This window comes from Phyllobates terribilis, unplaced genomic scaffold (assembly GCF_046119375.1).
Source record: "Phyllobates terribilis strain yellow unplaced genomic scaffold, ASM4611937v1 Scaffold_11__3_contigs__length_659146591, whole genome shotgun sequence".
NCBI lineage: Eukaryota > Metazoa > Chordata > Amphibia > Anura > Dendrobatidae > Phyllobates > Phyllobates terribilis.
The window spans coordinates 123,381,944-123,397,862 of NW_027362771.1; the positions used below are offsets into that span (position 1 = coordinate 123,381,944).

Here is a 15,919-nt window from a genome sequence, read left to right on the forward strand (position 1 = left end):
AATTTTCTTTGCGCATACAATTGCTACATGTATTTAAATTACACTATGTATTATGCTACATGTGTTTACACAATGTATTGGCAAGTACTATAACCTACTTGTTTTATGTAAATGCATATTCTGACATCATCTGCACGTGTGCTCCTGCCTTGTTGTTTTTTTTTACTATCTCCCTTTACTGTTTACTTTAATAAAATTATATAACTTTAAAATTTATAAATTTTGTGCCTAGAATTTTTGGTCGGTTTTTCTCTCGTCTTTTAGTACCTAATAGTATAGTATATGCTTGTGTGAGTGAGCCTTTAAAAATAGAAAGGCCAGATTAGATGTTGCCAAAAAACATCTGAAGAAGCCAGCACTGTTCTGGAAAAGCATTCTTCAACCTGTACTAGAATTATGGTAAGAAGAAAGTGTGGAGAACAGCTAATGATCCAAAGAACACCACATCCTCTGTAAAACATGGTGGAGGCGGTGTGATAACATGGGCATGTATGGCTTCCAATGGCACTGGGTCATTAGTGTTTATTGATGATGTGACTGAAGACAGAAGTAGCTGTATGAATTCTGAAGTGTACAGGGCTATACTTTCTGCTCAGAATCAACAGAATGCAGCAAGGTTGATTGGATGGCACTTCAGTGTACAGATAGACAATGATCCAAAACTGTGAAAGCAACCCAGGAGTTTTAAGGCAAAGAAGTGTAATATTCTGCAATGGCGGAACCAATCACCAGATCTCAACCCCACATTTCACATGCTTAAGAAAACACTTAAGGCAGAAAGACCCACAAACAAGCAATAACTGGAGTTTTCTGCAGTAAAGGCCTGGCAAAGCATCACAAAGGAGGAAACTCAGTGTTTGGTGAAGTCCATGGCTTCCAGATTTTAGGCAGTCATTGCCTGCAAAGGATTATCTACAAAGTATTAAAAATGAACTTTTTATTTATGGTAAAGTTAATTTTTCCAATTACTTTTGAGCCCCTGAAATGAGGAGGCTTTGTAGAAACATGTTAGCAATTCCTATACGTTTTACAGGAAATTTTTGTTCAACCTCTCTATTAAACCTGAAAGTCTACACTTCAATTGTATCTCAGTTGTTTCATTATAACTAAAAAATAGTGGCACGTAGAGCCTAAATCACAAAAATTTGGTTACTGTCCAAATATTTCTGGACTTAGCTATATACATTCCTCCACTAAAACATTTTGATTTAGAATGAAGCATTTTTTAGGCATCAACACCCCTAGTAATGAAATGGTCAATATTTTCACGCTTGCAGCCAGGACAATTTACAAATCGGGGAATGATTTGTGTATTTTGACATCATGTACTTAATGGTCTTGTATTAAAGGAAACCTATGTTGTAAAAAGAAAGTAATTTGTGAGCATCTCAACCACGTCGTTCACAGTCTTCAATTTTAGTTTGCATTTGACTGTTGCCAGGGCTGCTTTTACAGGGTCGAGGCAGCCTCCCAATATCATCTTCCTGCTTTACTTACCAATAACTACTGAAAAGGCTGAACACATTTTCTTGTGTTTTCAGGCGTAAAAAAGTCTAATGAGAGAAATTGTTCCCATGGACACTGTCTCTTCAATTTCTGTCATTCCTGAATCTAAAGGGGAAAGCTTTATGGTGTAACAAATGTTTCTTCGCTTTTGTAAAAATGAAAAAAAGTATATTATTTTCCAGATGTAATTAAAAAGAAGGAAAACTTTATAATTAAAATATGTTATCTTAATGTCTTGTATATTTCTCAAATCAACCCAAGGCAGAATTCACACAGCGTATCACAGTTTTTCACACATTTTTGTTTTTGGCTTTTATCAGCACTTTTTTTCGGATCAAAAATTTTCAATCTTAAGAAAGTTATTGAAATGTCTACATACCGATAATTTTTTTGTTTTTTGGGCGTTTCTGTGGTGTTTGTGAGTCTCATAGTATTTTTCTGCAATTTTTGCCAATAAACTATTCTATTCAAATAAAAAAATGACAGAAAAAAAGAACTGTTTATATGTTAGTAAACCAAAACATGACCGAAAACAAAAATGGCATGGAAAAAAAAACAATTGGAACTGTTTTCTCAAATGTTGAAAAATGCTGCTAAAATACAGGATGCAGCATCTCTTAAACTAAAAAAATGAAGATATCACAATGCAAAAAGCCAACACTAAGTACAACAAAAATCATTGAGCCCATGCAGGCATCGAGTTACACTTTTATGCGGTGGCATAGTTTGCTGCATTGTGATATCATTGCCTTCTTAACAAAAGCCTTTTTCTTGCCGCATCTGTTAGAAATAGACGACAGCGGAAGCCGCATTAACAAATCTGTTGCCCATTGACTCTAATATTAAAAAATGGATCCGGCAGAGATCAGTTAGTGAATAAGTGAATAGCAGACTAAAAAGTTGTGTCAGCACGGATTTCTGCTGGATCTGCTCTAACGGATCATTACTGGACATGTGAATATAGCCGAACTCAGACTGGAGCAATCCAATGAAAAATGGATTGCACTCAGGCCAATGTTGTTCAATGAGGCAGTGCAGATCTGCGTTTTTTTCTCAGCTGAAAAAAAATAGCAACATCTTGCGATTTGACTCCGAAATCGGATGGATGCGAGAAAAAAATTGGATGCCATACAGACGGTCAGTATATATCCAGTTTTTACAGATACATTTCTGTAACAATGGAAACTCTAAATGGTCATGTAAATGATTAATAGCTGCTGAGTAAAAAAAGGATTGCCTACGGATGTCAATTGGGAAAAAAATCGTCCCACTTTTCTGGATGAGAATGGGATGGGACAGATATTTTATACGCTCATGTGACCCCAGCCTATCAGTAAAAAGTGTATGCAATACTCATGGTCCGTATGGCATCCAATTTTTTACTCTCACCGATCCAATTTCGGAGTCAAATCGCAGCATGCTGTGATTATTTCCTAATGCAGAATAGAGTTGGTCAGAGTGCAATCCCTTTCTTTATTGTATTACACCTGACTGATTTATAAGCTCGAGTGAGCGAACCATACAGATAAGTCTCAGAGCAGAAATTTTCCAACTCTCCAATCAAATCTTGTGGTTTTTGAATTACTAATGGTTTGTAGAAAGTTTCTGCACCAATAATTTAACAAAAAAAATCTTAGTGAGAACACAACCTTTGGCTGGAATTACCCATTCTGTTAATGATAGAGTTTTTTGGGCCAACGTATTGGATACAAAAGGAATGGGAAATATAAAGAAACGACTTCTGCTACTCCTTTCTGTTGTATCCACTTATGATTTCAGCTCAAGAATCCGCATTAAAAATGATACACGTTTACTGCGATACTACGCTCATGAAAAATCAATGTTTCATTTGAAAAACTTTTGCCTTTAAACATAAAGAATAAATAACATCAAGGATGATGCCAATATGATAAAAAGACCTCCAGGATGGATTTTATTTGATATCTGTTAATAGAACTGTAATGTTATTTTACATTGATAAAACAGCATCAATTTGACATTTCTCACCCAAATGCCGCTTGTCATATTAGTTCAGAGGTTGCAGTACTATACTGTAGTTTTGAATGCAAAGAAGTAGAGCTTATCAGTTTCACAAATTTAAAGGGTTGTTTCATGAAGGAGGCTGTTTGGAGAGGGGCAGTGAGGATATGTGTATGCTGAGTTATTTTAGATGTTCACAAATGGCAAATTTACTAGTGGAAACCATATCAGGAAATGGTCCTTCTTTGTGCAGTTTTTGGAACAGATTTTGGTTTCCTGAATTGTTTTTTGCAGTCTTTTGATCGGACAAAGCTTAGTTTGTAGCTGATTTCATCAGGTTCTGCGTCAAAGGTTTTATATGCACTTTTTTAGTCTGATTTTCAAACTCTGAAGTGGAAAAAAATGCTTTAAAGACTGAATTAGCACACTGTGCCCTGATATCATGACGTTTTAGTATTAGATTATCCATAGAAAAGAAGCTACACTCTTTCTCTTGTCTGCTGTATGAGATGTCTCACTTTAGTAACTAATAGCTCATTTATAGGTTTTCTCGATTTAGTGGTCAAATTAACCCTCCAATGATGTTTGTGCCAAAAGAGTGGGTACTTCAAACCTGTACCATATTACTAAGGTTACAATTACTAAAAGCTCTTATTTTTCTCAGTACAGGAGAGTTTATTACCAGATGATAAGGCAGAAGAATATTTTGCAGAAAGCTTTTTCGCTGGTCATTGGTGAACGTAACAGTTTTGGCAGGATTAGTTAAGGATCTCCTATGTACAGGGGCCTCACAAACACCCCCTAGTTAGGGAAAGATGGTTTTTGCATGTTGGATTTCAGTTGCTTTAGGAAATAAACTCTTTACATTAGTGATATGAGTTCTATTTATAATGTAGTCATTTCAGTTAAGCCAAAGCTAATTGAAAATCGATATCAAAAGTTGCCATTGGGGTTCTGGTATTTTTCTGTGCTACAGAATGCACTGTCATAGAATATTGGAACCACAAACACCAGTGGGAACAGAGCTTTTTACGATCCTCTACTCATTGAAATAAACATGCACACCTAGCCGAGCAGAGTGACGCTATGTATTTGCAGCTGATTTCTAGCATAGGTCTATGTAATACTAATGCAAAAAAATAAAATCCTTGAGCTATCCTGAAATTCTAAGGTGCAGAATCTGAAATTAATTAACTATGTTGCTACGTAAAATACTATAATGTCTTATTTTTTCATTTTTTAGCATATATGAACATGTCTGCCGCTCTCTGTTTGAAAAGCACAAGCTTCTGTTTTCTGTCCTGCTCTGTGTGGGTTTACAGAGGAATAAAGGCTTGATCAATAATGATGAATGGCACTTTCTTCTCACTGGTGGGGTGGCACTTGAGATCCCACATCCCAACCCGGCTCCTGTGTGGCTTAAGGATAAATCTTGGGGTGAACTTCTTCGTCTTTCCACATTACCGCTCTTCAAGGGATTAGATGACCACTTCTGCTCAAATGTATGTAAATACAATATTATTATGTATATTTTATGTTAAAACCCTAGGCTATTAAAAATAATTATCTGCTGCACTTGTGTTTGAAGTGTCTTTCACTAAAATAGATGGGAACAATTGGCATATTTTATTGAGACTGTTTGCATTTCATTTGCCTTTAGAAAGTTACAGATTGATATTCTTGGTAGGCCGTAGGAATGTTTCTTTTTAACCAATGTGTGCCCGATGCTTATGGGGCTTTTTATATTATGTTTATATCATAAATGTGCAAAAATATAATTATGCAATGGCTGTTATAATGATATTTCGAGGGAATCACGATGGCATTTAGTCAATGTATTGTGTATGAGGTAAGAATAGCCATATCAGTCATATTGCTAAAGGTTAGTTTGTACATCATATGATGTGGCTTTGACACTGGCCTGCAGAAATCAGCCCATAACTACCCTTTAAACGGAATAAGTCACCAGTTTTTTCTATCCCATCTAAGAGCAGCATAATATACCAATACCCTGATTCCAGCAATGTATCACTTACTGGGCTGCTTGCTGCAGTTTTGATAAAAATCACTGTTTCATCTACTGCAGATCTAGCAGTTCTCTGAATGCTGAGCTCTGTATAACCCCGCCCACACCATTGATCGGTAGCTTTCCATGTACATTCTGCATAAGCATAAAGCTGCCAATCAGTGGTGAGGACAGGGTTATACAGATCTTATGAACATGAAAGACTATATGGCAGCAGGTTTACCAGTACTCCAGTGATAATTTCCTGCTGGTAAAACAGTGATTTTATCTACTCTACAGCAAGCAGCACAGTGACACATTGCTGGAATCTCAGTCCATGTTTCTATATTATGTTGCTCTTAGATTGGGTGGCAAAAACCTGTAGACAGATTCCCTTTAAAAATGATTCAGTCAGTGATAAGGAAATGGGCTGTGTCAGAATCAATGTTGCTATATATTGACATACAGTGTATGCCTCATAACATTAAAGGGGTTGACTAATCAAGTCAATTTATTTCCATATTCCCTATTAGGCTATATAGGTTTCCTCACTATTAGGGAGACTCTTGCTCTGTGACCCAGCTCATGAACTTATTACATGAAAATCCATTGATTTAAATGGTCACCAAATGTTGCTACTTTCACTGATGTGGCTTCCTTATTTCTTACTTTCCATTCAATTCTTCATTGTTGCCAGGGGTTTAAGTAGCTTTTATTACAGTTTAAGTAGCTGTTATTCCCCACTAATTAACTATTGGCATCGGAGATCAGGACCCCCTGCAATCCTCTGATAACAGGGCTAGCTTCAATACAGAACAAAGGTATCTGTGTTGAGGAGTACCTGTTATCAGGATTTTATAACGCAACCTAATGGCATGTATGTAAATGTGCTGTAATGCTGATTAAATCCTTATCTTTCTTGTAGAAATCTGTTTTCCCATTTTAGAGAAATACGTAGTTGAACTTGCTAATGAATTGCAAGCACAGTGGGCTGGCGCTACACTTACAGCTTTCCTGCTTCTTTCCCTACTCTCCTCTGGCTGCATGCATTCTGTCTCTGACTGACAGGTCACCGAAACATGAGAGAGGCGGGAGAGCTTTAAGTGCAGCACCCCGCCCACAGCACTTGTGGCTCATTAGCATATCATTTCAACTATGAATTTCTTTAAAACAGCAAAACAGCTTTCTACAAAAAAGGTAAGGATTTAACATACATTTAATTAGTTTGGGGTAAGACAAATTTTCATATGTTATAGTGTATATCTTCACCACACAGTTTGCATTAGGGGAAAGGCTGATAATCTACATAGGTATGAAATGGTAACCAATAGCGTGTACGGTGGGTCCATACTGTGACCCAAAGTGCACCACTGTATGTTTCATTGCATAGCGGATATGAACCTCTAAGTAAAAAAGCTCAACTTTGCCCTTAGAACACATTCGTAGACTCTACAAAATATTGGAGCATAGCTGAAAATGATCTTCATTCAGAAACGTAGAAGTGGACAGTGCATAGTAGCTAGAATTATAAGTGCCATGCTGTTAGTTTTCCTAAGCTAAGGTGAATGTAAATGACTGAACCATGAAACAGCGGAAGCACATCAGCGTGTAGAAATAAGAATTATGTCTATGTGAACAGATTGGCTAGCCTCCAGTGATTTACATGCAAACCTCTGCAAGATGTGTGATGTCAAAAGTATTAAAGAACAAATAAATATTAAATCCTATGTTACAGATCAAAGCACATACATATATTCATTGTGTCCGTCCAGCCCCAGTATTTATTGCATTCTTAAAGGGATCTGTAGAAGGTCAATACTTGAAGGAGTCCCCTGGGAGTACTTAAATGGAGCTTAGTTTAGACTTGCTCTAAATTCCTGACATAATCTGTATTAGAATTTAATCTTTAAAGGAAGCAAACTATAACCAAAAGCATATTAGGAGATTAAAGCCCACCATAATTTCTGATATTATGTATTCTTATAGAACCCCAATGAAAGGAGCAGTGTGGAAACTGATGTAGTGGCAGTTTTTGTAGTCTCTATTTAGACCTAGCCAAGGGGAAGGTCCTTATGTAGGGGGCACTTGTGCAGAAGTGCCAGGCAGTTAAACATGGCAGTTGGGCAGGAGACAGGTAAGCCATGCAAGACATTTAACCCCTTTACCAGGCCAATTTTTACAATTCTGACCACAGCGATTTCTTATTTTTCCAACAAAATTTACAAAACTATATTTTTAGGGACCACATCACATTTGAAGTCACTTTGAGGGGTCTTTATGACAGAAAATACCCAAAAGTAACACCATTATAAAAACTGCACCCCTCAAGGTGCTCAAAACCACATTCAAGAACTTTATTAACCCTTCAGGTTCTTCACAGGAAGTTTTTTCACAAAAATGTTGCTTTAGACCCAATTTTTTTTATTTTCGCAGGGGTATCAGGAAAAAATGGACCCCAAAATTTGTTGTGGTATTTCTCTTGAGTAAACAGATACCCCATATGTGTGGGAAAACCACTGTTTGGTCACCAGGCAGGGTTCGGAAGGGAAGGAGTGCCATTTGACTTTTTGATTGTAAAATTTGCTTGAATAATTAGCGGACGCCATGTTGCATTTGGAGAGCCCCTGATGTGACTAAACAGTGGAAACCCCCCACAAGTGACACCATTTTGGAAACTAGACCCCTCAGGGAACTTATCTAGATGTGTGGTGAGCACCTTGAACCCCCAGGTACTTCACAGAAGTTTATAACATGGAGCCGTGAAAATAAAATTTTCACATTTTTCCCACAAAAATGTTTTTCAGGGCCCAATTTTGCATTTTCATAAGGGTAATAGGAGAAATTGCACCATTCAACTTGTTGTGTAATCTCTCCTGAGTAAGCAGATACTCCATATGTGGGGAAAATGCAGTGTTTGGGCGCACGGCAGAGTTCAGAAGGGAAGGAGCACTGTGTGACTTTTTGAACGCAAAATTGTCTGGAATCGAGAACGGACGCCATGTTGCGTTTGGAGAGCCCCTGATGTGCCTAAATAGTGGAAACCCCCCACTAGTGACCCCATTTTGGAAACTACACGCCTCAAGGATTTTATCAAGGGGTATAGTGAACATTTTGAACCCAGAGGTACGACAGAATTTGATAACATTAGGTCATCATATTGAATAAGTTGTCATTAGTCTTGAGCGCAAGTGCTCACTACTTGAGTCTGCATTGGGTACTCAGGTATGCACCATGTATCGCACGTGCTCGAGTGACATGCTCGAGTGACATGTTCGAGTCCTCGCCCGCATGTTTCGCATCTATTAGATCCCCCAAAAAAAACATGCGGAGATCGCTTGTGCATGGCAGGCAATGCCCGCAAGGTATTTTTGGCCGCAAAGCATATGGGGTGGAGACTCGAGCATGTCACTTGAGCACCCGCGATATTCAGTGCATACCCGAGGACCCGATGCAAACTCAAGTAGCGAGCACTTGTGCTCAACACTAGTCGCCATATCGTCATTTTTTTTTTTTATCTTTTGAAAAAATCCCCACCCTAACCCCAACCCTAATACAACCCCAACCCTAATCCTAGCCCAACCCTAATCCTAGCCCAACCCTAACCCCAAGCCCAACCATAACCCCATGCCCAACCTCAACACCAACCCTAGCCCAACCCCAACCCTAGCCCAACCCTAACCCAGCCCAACCCTAACCCTAACCCTAGGCCAAACCTAAACCTAGCCCAACCCTAACCCTAGCACAACCCTAACCCTAGCACAACCCTAACCCTAGAGTTTATTTTTTACGCTGTTCCTCGTGCAGTATAAGTAATTAGACGACTTTATTCTTCGGGTCGGTGCAATTACAGCGATACCAGAATCATATCGGGTTTTTATGATTGACAGCTGTCTCACACTAAAAGGCGCATTTTTTTGCAAAATCTAGTTTTTGCATCGCCATATTTTGAGAGCTATATTTTTTCCATATTTTGGCCGACAGAGTCATGTGACGGCTTGTTTTTTGCGGGATGAGTTGACGTTTTTATTGGTACCATTTTCAGGCATGTGACATTTTTTGTTCGCTTTCTATTCCGATTTTTGGGAGGCAGAATAAACAAAAACCAACAATTCAGGAATTGCTTTTTTTAAAAAAAAATTTATGCTGTTCCGCGTGTGGTAAAATTGATAAGTCAGCTTTATTCTTTGGGTCAGTACGTTTACAGTGGTACCACATTTATATTGTTTTTCTATGATTTGGCGCTTTTACACAATAAAAGCTATTTTATAGAAAAAATTATTTTTTGCATTGCTTTATTCTGAGAGCTATAACTTTTTATTTTTCGGTTGATGGAGCTGTATGGCAGTTTGTTTTTTGCGGGACAAGATGACGTTTTCAGCGGTACCATTTTTATTTATATTCGTCTTTTTGATTGCGTGTTATTCCATTTTTTGTTTGGCGGTATGATGATAAAGCATTGTTTTTTATTTATTTTTTTACCGTGTTCACTAAAGGTAAAGGTGTTAACTAGTGGGACAGTTTTATAGGTCAGGTCGTTCCGGACGCGGCGACACCAAATATGTGTACTTTTATTGTTTTGCGTTTTCATAATAATATTTATTGATGGGTACATTATATTTTTATTTTTGGTGGATTATTTTTTTTATATTTTTACAAATTTTCACTTTCACCATCACCATCCCTGTGCTATACAGGCTGTCAGCGCTGCAGATGCAGAAGATACTTTGGTCATGCACTGCGCATGACCAAAGTATCCTCCTGCTGTCTGGTGACCCAGATGTTGTCATGACGACATCGGATCCTCATGGCAACATCCGGGAAACCGCGGCAGACAGCGTTGGACGCTGGCAGGAGAGGTGAGTATCGCGATTACCTCCCCTTGTGCCCGCAATGCTGCGATCGAATTCGATCGCAGCATTGCGAGGGTTAATGTGCCGGGAGCGGTGCGGGACCACTCCCAACACATAGAACCGGGTATCAGCTGTGACAATCAGCTGACACCTGGAGGTGATCGCGCCTGCACAGCTTGTGTGCGGTCGAAATCAACAGGGGTATTAATACATTGCTGGCTCTTAAGTCCCAGGGCGCAGATACGTATTAGTATGTCCTGGGCTTTAAAGGCGTTGAACAAGCTTGTACCCAGTTCATTTGTACGGCAAAATGTATTCACCCTACATATTTATCATTTATATTCTAGCGGCTGCAGTCCCTCATTTATACCGCCCTTTCACACACTCTATGAACACCATTCATATCAGCCCATCTCCTACCCTTTCCTATGTATGGTTCTCACGATCTTTCCACAGTCGTAAACCACACAGGTACATTTACTTCCACCATACAACACAAGAGACGCTCTTATAAATCACTTAACCATCTGTTCACTCTCCCTATTCCCCTTTAACTCCTTCCCTACAATCAGAAACCCTGTGAATCTCATTAATATTCTGCGCATGCCTTCTATACCCTTTATTTGTGCCCTCTTGAACTCACAGTCAATGTGTAACAAACACTCCTACATCCATGACTTTTTCCTTTCAAACTTCCTTAACTACTGGCTCATACTGAAACCTGGATACAGCAGCTGGACACCACTGCTGCTGCTGCTCTCTCGCAAGGTGGACTACATATTTCTCATACCCCCTGAACTGAGAGCAGAAAAGGAGAGGTGTTAGGCTGCTCCTTTCAACAAAATGTACTTTTCAGGTCATCTTCCCAGTACCCTCACTTATTTTCCCTGCTTTTGAGGTCCACACTGTCAGACTTTTCTGGCCCTTCTCCCTGCGAATAGAAGTTGCGTATCGCCCTCTGGGCCCCCCCGTCAGTTCCTGAATCACTTTGCCACCTGACTTACACACTTTCTATCCCGTGAAATCCCCACTCTCATCATGGAGAACTTTAAAATCGCTACTGATGATCCCATCTTCCCATCTTCTGCTCACCTTTAATTTCAAAACTCATCTCTCATTCTTTCACAGCTTACTAACTCTCCTACACATGAAGACGGAAGTATGCTGGAGCTAATTTTCTTCCGACTCTGCTCAGTGCATGATATTACCCCCATTGTAAGCTTGCGAGCAGGGCTCTCACTTCTCCTGTAACTGTTGAAATGTGATACTTTGCATTGTTTATATTGTCTGTATATGCCCCTACTTAATTGTAAGGTGCTGCGCAATATGTTGGCGCTATATAAATAAAAAATTAATATTATTATTTACTAACTCCCCTCTTCCACTCTCTGACCACAACCTTCTTTCATTCTGTATTAAGAACTGTTACCCCACTGAGGACAGGCCCACTTACCACACTTACAGGAATATAGGTGCCGTGAATACCCAAAAACTGAAGAATTTGGAGTCAACATTGGCCCCAATCTCCTCCCTCTGATGTCCTGACTCTGCTTTTAAACATTATAACATGCAAATTGCCTCTTCAGAGAAAAAGATGACTTTAACTCTATAGGTCCACCTATTGGAAGCAGCAATCCTACAAGTCACAATCAACCCTTTAACGAGTCGTGAAATATGACTTAGGATAAAAGCCAAATCAGAATCTCAATTTTCAGACACGGTGTTTCGGGCTATGATGAAACACTGCAAAGTGCCCTGGATTAAGATGCAGATCCTACACATAGCACAACTCGGCACAGATGTCAGCAACCCTGGCACATGCTGCAAACGTGTTTTCTCCAGCGGTGCTCCAGGTGCGCTGAACGCCTGTGGAGAAAATCCAATCTGGCCAAAGATTTCATCCATTGTAAGTTTATGCTTGAAACATATAACTCTGTCCTTCACCTCTCCTCTTCACCTCTCACCTGTCCTTCACCTCTCCAAACAAGCTTAGTTCAACACCCTCATCACCTCACTAGTCAACAATCCTAAACAACTCTTTAACACTTTTCATTCTCTCATCAGTCCAAGAGTTCACACCCCAACAACCAACCTCAGCTGTGATGATCTGGCCATTATTCCAAATAAACAATTGACCATATCTGGCAGGAAATTGTCTCCCAATCCCATAATATCATGCATTCTCTCCCCGCTTGCACTTCATCTACTACACTTTCTAACTTTTAACTATTTATGGAAGAAGAGGTTACCCATCTCTTTGTATCTTCTTGCCCTACTACCTGCACCAGTGACCCTATTCCCTCACATCTCCTTCAGTCAAATCCCCGGCTTTCACCATTCACCGAACTGAAATATTTAACCTCTGTCTATCATCTGGTATCTTTCCCTCCTTCTTCAAACACACCAGCATACAACCATTACTTAAAAAAACATCCCTTGGCCATAACTGCGCTGCTAACTAAAGACCTGTCTCTAATCTCCCCTTCATATCTAATCTTCTTGAACGTTTGGTCCACTGTGGTCTGATATGCTATCTCTCAGATAACACTCTTCTTTACCCTATACAATCCGGTTTCCGCTCTTTATACTTTACTGAAACTGCCCTTATTAAAGTCTCTAAGGATCTACTGACAGCTAAATTTAATGGTCACTGCTCCCTGCTGATTCTCCTGGATCGCTCTGCAGCATTCAACACTGTATCATCAGCTCCTCCTCACTAGGCTCCACTCTATTGGGCTCAAGGATACAGTTCTCTCTTGGTTCTCCTCCTACCTCTCTGACCATTCCTTCACTGTATTTTTTGCTTGCTCCGCTTCCTCTCCTCTTCCCCTTACTGTCGGGGTTACTGAGGATCAGTTCTAGGTCTCCTTCTCTTCTCCCTATATACTGCTCCATTGGATAACCCATTAGTCGATTCAGTATCATCTATATGCTGATGACAACCAATTATACACATAATCTTCTGACATCACCCCTGCATTACTACAAAATACCAGTGATTGTCTTTCTTCTGTCTCTAACATGTCCTCACTCTATCTAAAACTGAAGCTGTCAAAAACTGAACTCCTTGTGTTTCCTCCCTCTATTAACCTTACCAAACCAAATATTGCCATTTCCATATGTGGTTCTACCATTACTCCCCTGTAGAACACCTGCTGTCTTAGGGTTATATTTGACTCAGATCTTTCATTCACATCCCATATCTGATCACTTACTCGCTCATGTCACCTACACCTCAAAAACATTTCTAGAAGTTGACCTTTTCATACCTTTGACTCTGCAAAATACTCTTGCAGTTGCTCTTATTCATTCTCATCTGGACTACTGCAACTCTCTAATCTGTCTCCTTCTTACTAAATTCTCCCCTCTTCAATCCATACTGAATGCAGCAGCTAGGATCATATTCCTCTACAACCGCTATACCAATGACTCTGCCCTGTTCAAGTCATTGCACTGGTTGCCCATCAGCTAGAGTCCATTATAAACTTATCACTGTTACCCATAAAACTCTTCACAGTTCTGCACCACCCTACATCACCTCCTTCATCTGTGTCTATCACCCTACCCATACGCACCATTCCGCTAATGACTTAAGACTAGCATGCTAAATAATTCAAACCTCCCACTCCCACCTCCAAGACGTTTCTTGAGCTGCGCCACTTCCTCGGAATGCACTACCCAGGACAATTTGATTAATTACCAATACCCACAGTTTTAAGAGTGCCCTAAAACGCACTTATTTAGACTCGCCTATTGCCTAGCCTCACTAATGTAACTATTCCAGGTTCACCCTACCAACATTTTCTGTCAAATTTGGTCCCTCATAGCTACTGTTTACACACTTTCCATGCATTTAATAACACTTTGTACTTATACAGATGCAGGCTGCTGACCGGATTATGCAATGCTATTTGAATACCCTATTTATTATATTGATGACCATTCAATACAATCACTTTTTTTTTGTTGAATTATGTGTTACTCTTTTGTCTTTATTGTCTGTACAAGTACCCTCTGTAATGTAAAGCACTGCGGAATATGTTGGCACTATAGAAATAAAAATTATTATTATTATTATAAAAATAGTTTATCAACCCTAAATTCCATGGTCTCAATGGTTGGACTTTGCTCTGACTTCATCCTCTAAACCAAATATCTCCATTGACCTCAAAGGAAGGAAGACTGTCTTCTGGACAACTCCTCCAAAAAATTTACATTTGCAAATGTCATCTCTAATAGAAATTATTTGTAATATGCTATTATTTGCCAAAATGTAATGGTATCTCATGGTCAATAGATGGTCATGAAGACTCTTTCCATATATTACAAATGATCAGGAGTTTCAAATAAACATATAGATAGTTTTAAATGAAAACTCAAATTGTTATTAGGCAGGATTTACATGCAGTGGCTGATGCATGCGGCCAAAATGTAGTCAATGGAGACATTGGCCACAGCATGAGACTGCGGTTTCAAATGCATCAGGCAGTCACATCTTAAAAACCCAGACAAATGCATGCAATTTAGTTTCAATAAATGCATACTTTTTCTATATTGTTACTGAAGGGGTTATTCAGGTACAATCTATTTTCATATACGCCGTCAGGGAATTCTAAATTACTAGAGAGAGGACACTGATCAAGATCCTTATCTCCAAGTCAGTGTTTAGTGTCGGTTACAAAGGATTTCTCTTGTTCTGGATTATCTGAATTGTCCTTCATTATACAGACATTTCATTGATTTGAATGGGTACTGTGTAATGCTACATTTGCCCTTTGGTAGTGCCACTGCAGGAGAACGCAGGCAGGTTTTCCCACAGGTATCAGTTGATGAATAGGATACTTTGTGATCTGCTTTAGGTTAAAGGACACCAACAATTAAGTATAGACAAAAGAGACCATTTTGCTGAATAGTGAAAAATATAGGATCAATGACTATGTCTGCTTAAGTTATCATAGCTGTAAAGCGGTGTATTGACTATTAGGCTATATTCACACGTTGCTTTTTTACTGTTTTTTTCTGCAGGCAAAATCTGCTTTCAAAGGCTGCTTACAAAAAGCTGTTTTTGCTTCTTTTCTTGGAGCATTTTTGCTGTATTTTTGTTGCTGCTTTTTTGGTGCAGATTATATGTGTAAAATGTCTAATAATAATAATAATTTTTATTTTTATAGCACCATCATATTCCGCAGCACTTTACAATTTTAGGGGGGACGTACACAGACAATACAGACATTACAGAATAAGCATAACTCATATCAAAAGGAGTGGGGGCCCTGCTCGCAAGCTTACAGTCTGTGAAGAAATAGGGCAGACACAAAAGGTAAAATGTACATATATTGTATAATGCAGCCATAATACACTAAATCGGGTATGTCCCTAACACTACATGAACTGGTCACCAGCCAGAATATGTACAGTCCAGACAGAGGCTATTAACTGCATGGATGGTATGAACATGAATTTGAAGAAAATGTTAATATGGGCCAAACTAAGACAATTAGTTAAGTGTGTTGAGGTGATAGGCCAGTCTAAAGAAATGGGTTTTTAGGACACGCTGAAAACTGGGTATTGGGAATTA

At 39.1% G+C, this 15,919-nt stretch overlaps 1 protein-coding gene across 1 annotated transcript in view; it reads left to right on the plus strand.

Moving 5' to 3' along the window:
- LOC141165727 (dynein axonemal heavy chain 3-like) overlaps nt 1–15,919 on the plus strand; it is a 2,796,342-nt gene that overhangs the window by 2,517,141 nt on the left and 263,282 nt on the right. Inside the window, exon 66 of the mRNA XM_073651577.1 lies at nt 4,730–4,988. Coding sequence (XP_073507678.1) covers nt 4,730–4,988 — 259 coding nt within the window. The remainder of the gene's footprint in view (nt 1–4,729; nt 4,989–15,919) is intronic.